The sequence below is a fragment of the Cladophialophora immunda genome, assembly GCF_000835495.1.
Source record: "Cladophialophora immunda strain CBS 83496 unplaced genomic scaffold supercont1.81, whole genome shotgun sequence".
NCBI classification, from domain to species: domain Eukaryota; kingdom Fungi; phylum Ascomycota; class Eurotiomycetes; order Chaetothyriales; family Herpotrichiellaceae; genus Cladophialophora; species Cladophialophora immunda.
Genome location: NW_015622621.1, coordinates 1 through 3,745, shown reverse-complemented (window position 1 = coordinate 3,745; position 3,745 = coordinate 1). Strand labels below are relative to the sequence as shown.

The window sequence follows — 3,745 nt, the reverse complement described above, 5'->3', positions numbered from 1 at the left end:
CCCGCGATGACCGAATCCCTTTCTGCGCACACGACCATCGGTCTGCCCCAATACCCGTCCTTGCCGTCATCTCCCCCTAGTCTCGCGAACAGAGAATCTGCTAATATGGAATAATCGACAATCGAACCCCGGCTGGCCGTTGTGGTTCTCACCTCTACCCACGGTCCTTTCAGCTTCTTCTGCGAACAGGTGGACGCTAGACACTGTGGCTAAGGCACTTGAGAATATTGTGAGCTCACGCTGAACTTCAAAAGCTGCGGCTTAGGGACCAGAGAGACAGATATGGACATGGATAAGAGTATAGATGAGAGAGAGCGGTCGCTCGTTTAAGATCGATTCGAATGTCATGAAGGGTAGTAGGACGACGGAGCCAGAACAATTATACGCCCATGTCAGGACAGAGACGGGATACGGCGTTAGAGAGCAAGCAATCGTAGAGCACTCGAGCTGGCTCTCATTGTGGCATTTGCAAAATCCATCAGTGGTAAATTGAGTATGCTTCGGGGCGCGCAGACTCAAATGGAAGAGAGGGAAGGACCCCTGGACAACATCATCACCCGCGAAAGGGGAGAATAGTAGATTGCCCTTTTCTCTAGTTGACCCATTTCTAGACCTTTCTATCAACAGATCCTTTGAGATCTAGTCAAGGGTGACTAGGTTGGCTCATACAAAGGGCTCTTTCTGGATGTATATCTGACAACCGCAATTGCTTCACCGAATCTGGTGGAGCCAAATCAGTCTTCAGCCGAGGCCCATTCTCAGAATGTGACATAAGTATTACTATGGCTTAAATGACTCTAGAATTGAGTTATTTGAGGTACCTTTTTACCATCTGTAACGTATGACCCCATAGTGTCGTTCAGTCACAAGAACACGCGGCACTAGTCACGTGATGCGACACCACCAGCCCCCTCACCTCGAACTCGATGTCTTTAGAGCCGATTGATATTCATTAGGTCTCCAATTCGGATAGCGAGATGATACACCGTACGATAACCTCTATTCTCGGATTCCTCACGGTCGACCGCAAGCTCCCACGAGTCCTAAAGAGACCCAGTCCTCCCAGCGGCTTCGCCCTCCTTCACAGCAAGTACCGGCTGTCCTCCTGACAATGGATCCTCACGTCGACTTTCCGAGACATCTTGACCCCTCATTGCGTGGCAGTATGCTTCTCCCTTCAGAGTAGAAATCTCATCCGATCGTGAAAAGGGTCGCAAGCGGAAACAAACGGTAATAACTCTCATTTGACCGAACTACTCCGTCTCTCAAGTTTGCATATCTGAAAGATTCACTTGGTCGAAAGGCAACCGGTTGAGATACTCGCAAGTCTCGTAGGTGTGACTGAGGGAAGAAATAAATGCGAGGCGTTATGTGTTTATATTGCGAAATTCACCCCCAGAAACAGAATTCCCTAATGGACTGACTGACTTTATCGCTGACCTTTGTTGGGGATCCGATAACGGAGACAATCAGGGTTGTTAGAAACGACGTCATTGAATCAGGTATGGGGTGTCCATTGCAACTGGTGACCAGGGGTCCGGTCTCGTCCGTATCGCACAACTCCGCATTCGCGTGACTGAGCATGTGTCATAGAATAATTGGTCGATATTACAATGGCAATGACAATGCCTCACAGCGGTTTCATTACCCTAAGACAACTTTGGACGCCAAAAACCCATCTCCATCGTTACAATGATGAGGGGTTGTAGTGTTCAAGATCTGATAGGATATCCTCCCTACCAGTTCATCGAGAGTTCATCGGATGATGCAGCTAATGTGGTGTCACGCGGCATGTGAAAATTTGGTCGTAGCCGAGACTGTTAGATCGCTCGTGATGTAAAGAGCCTATCTGTGCTTTCCAACAGGCCCCTTTTGACACTGCGCTCGACCGAACCAGGATGGGTATCGTGATAGAGAGATTGAGGGGGTTCAATCGAACTGAGATAGACATAAAGCCATAGGAGCATAGACGTTATAAATACAAAATCCGCGCCAATATGTAAGAGGGGGAAGAAAGACTTGTTTGTTTGAAGCGGATTGTGAAGTGGGGTTTCATTGTCTATATATTGGAACCACAAATTTCTCAAATAGGAGCCCCTTGCGAATAACGGCACCTTTTCACCCTTCAGGTTATATCTTTTTACCGATTTTCTTGTCAGATCCTTTATTTATTTTATCCCATTCTCTTAGAGTGTCAAGCATCGACTGACTCTGATACAGCTTCTACTTAATAGCGATGCCTGTATGAGTGTGCCTTCACATCTTTATCGTCTACCTAGTATCTTATCATCATAACAGCAACATGGAGAACCGCCAGCGAACGACAAAATTGAGACGCAGGGGACCTATCGTCTCTGGGCAAAGTCGGCGGTTGTAAGTTACCTGGACGGACGAACGGAGAATATCACCAACCCTCAAGGCTATTGGATCAAAGTAACCGAGGGGATGGTTGTGAGATATTTTGAAGGTTATCACTCCAGGGAAGATGAACGACCGAAATAGGGGGAGGAGCTATTTTTTTCTCACTTTAGGAGTCAAGCTGAATGGAGAATATACTGTGCGGGCTATAGAGCGGCTCGATGATCATCCTCTAATAGACTTAAACTTGACAGCACCTGAGACTGGAGGCTTAGTGCTCGAGCAAAAGCCATAAATGTGAACTATGATTGAGGGTGCGTGGCTGCAATGAATTGCTGGATAGTACTTGGTGACGACACATCTAAATTGTCAAATGCCCGTCCGAAGGGCAGCTCGATCGTGAATGTAGCCGTATTCGCTTCTCCCAAGCGGAAGACCATGTTCCCTTGCAGGGAGTATTGAAAGAACTTTTCCGGAGACCAGGACCGTTCTTCCGCTGCCTCATCCTTTGCCAATACCATAGACAGAAGTGTTCCGACAGTTATACTTGAGCGATAGTGATATTCTGCTACAACCAGTCACGTAATGTCTTTATTGGGCTGGGAATGGATATACACTTACCAGGAGGGAACATTTGGGACACGGGTACATTACCCGTACATTCCTGTGGAAATTCTGCGTTCCCTCCACAGGAGGTTTCACCTTGTCCTAGCGATGCCTGTTCTTGAAGAACACCTTCTCCCTTCGCAACCTCTTTTAGGAAGTCGTCTCGCAGTTTATTGAGCTCTTCCCTGGTCGGCCTTGAGGTTCGACATTTTTTCTCTTTGTAGGTGTGCTTGAGTAGCTGCATAGAACCAGAGAATCCTTTACCACAACTTCCGCATCGACGACTCCGGGGTTTAAGATCTTAATATCGATCAGTGCTTAACCCTCAAGAACAATTAGGCAACATACGAGTTATTTGCCAATGTAAAACCATATCATCGAGACGTAATTCCCTCCCCCCATCACAGCCTCGAGGACATTTGACTCGAAAATGCTGGTCGGACTGTTTCAGTTCAGACGGCTGCAAATCCGGAAGTCGTACGAGTTGGGGGCGTAGCCTCGTGAATAGGCAGGAAGTATGGGTAGAAGGAAAGCACTGTTCGCACACTAGCGATCCAGCTTTCACAGAGCACTGCTGATCCTTCTCGATACATGGAGCGCACCGGGATTCCAGGCTAAAGTGCATGACTGCGTACTCGTATACCTCGAAGTCAGTGGGAAGTCAAAGAAGTCAGTGGGAAGTCAAAAGAAGTCAGTGGGAAGTCAGAGAAGTCAGTGGGAAGTCAGAGAAGTGGGAAGTCAGAGAAGTCAGTGGGAAGTCAGAGAAGTCAGTGGGAAGTCA

General features: G+C 47.7%; 2 protein-coding genes across 4 annotated transcripts; one reads left to right on the top strand and one right to left on the bottom strand.

The window, feature by feature from the left end:
* The first annotated feature begins 1,952 nt into the window (after positions 1 to 1,952).
* On the top strand, positions 1,953 to 2,707 carry PV07_12716. 2 transcript variants are annotated; one of them, XM_016400271.1, is made up of 3 exons: positions 1,953 to 2,154; positions 2,221 to 2,242; positions 2,299 to 2,707. In XM_016400271.1, exons 2-3 carry the CDS (start codon positions 2,237 to 2,239, stop codon positions 2,500 to 2,502), a joined length of 210 nt encoding a protein of 69 aa, XP_016242086.1. In that variant the 5' UTR covers positions 1,953 to 2,154; positions 2,221 to 2,236; the 3' UTR covers positions 2,503 to 2,707. The 2 variants fall into 2 exon arrangements, with proteins under 2 accessions (XP_016242086.1, XP_016242085.1); XM_016400270.1 differs by having other exon boundaries at positions 1,953 to 2,242.
* Positions 2,503 to 3,729, bottom strand: PV07_12715. Of its 2 annotated transcripts, XM_016400268.1 has the most exons (3): positions 3,313 to 3,729; positions 2,980 to 3,264; positions 2,503 to 2,926 (listed from the first exon to the last, which is right to left on the bottom strand). In XM_016400268.1, exons 1-3 carry the CDS (start codon positions 3,587 to 3,589, stop codon positions 2,661 to 2,663), a joined length of 828 nt encoding a protein of 275 aa, XP_016242083.1. In that variant the 5' UTR covers positions 3,590 to 3,729; the 3' UTR covers positions 2,503 to 2,660. The 2 variants fall into 2 exon arrangements, with proteins under 2 accessions (XP_016242083.1, XP_016242084.1); XM_016400269.1 differs by having other exon boundaries at positions 2,503 to 3,264.
* Positions 3,730 to 3,745: the final 16 nt, after the last annotated feature.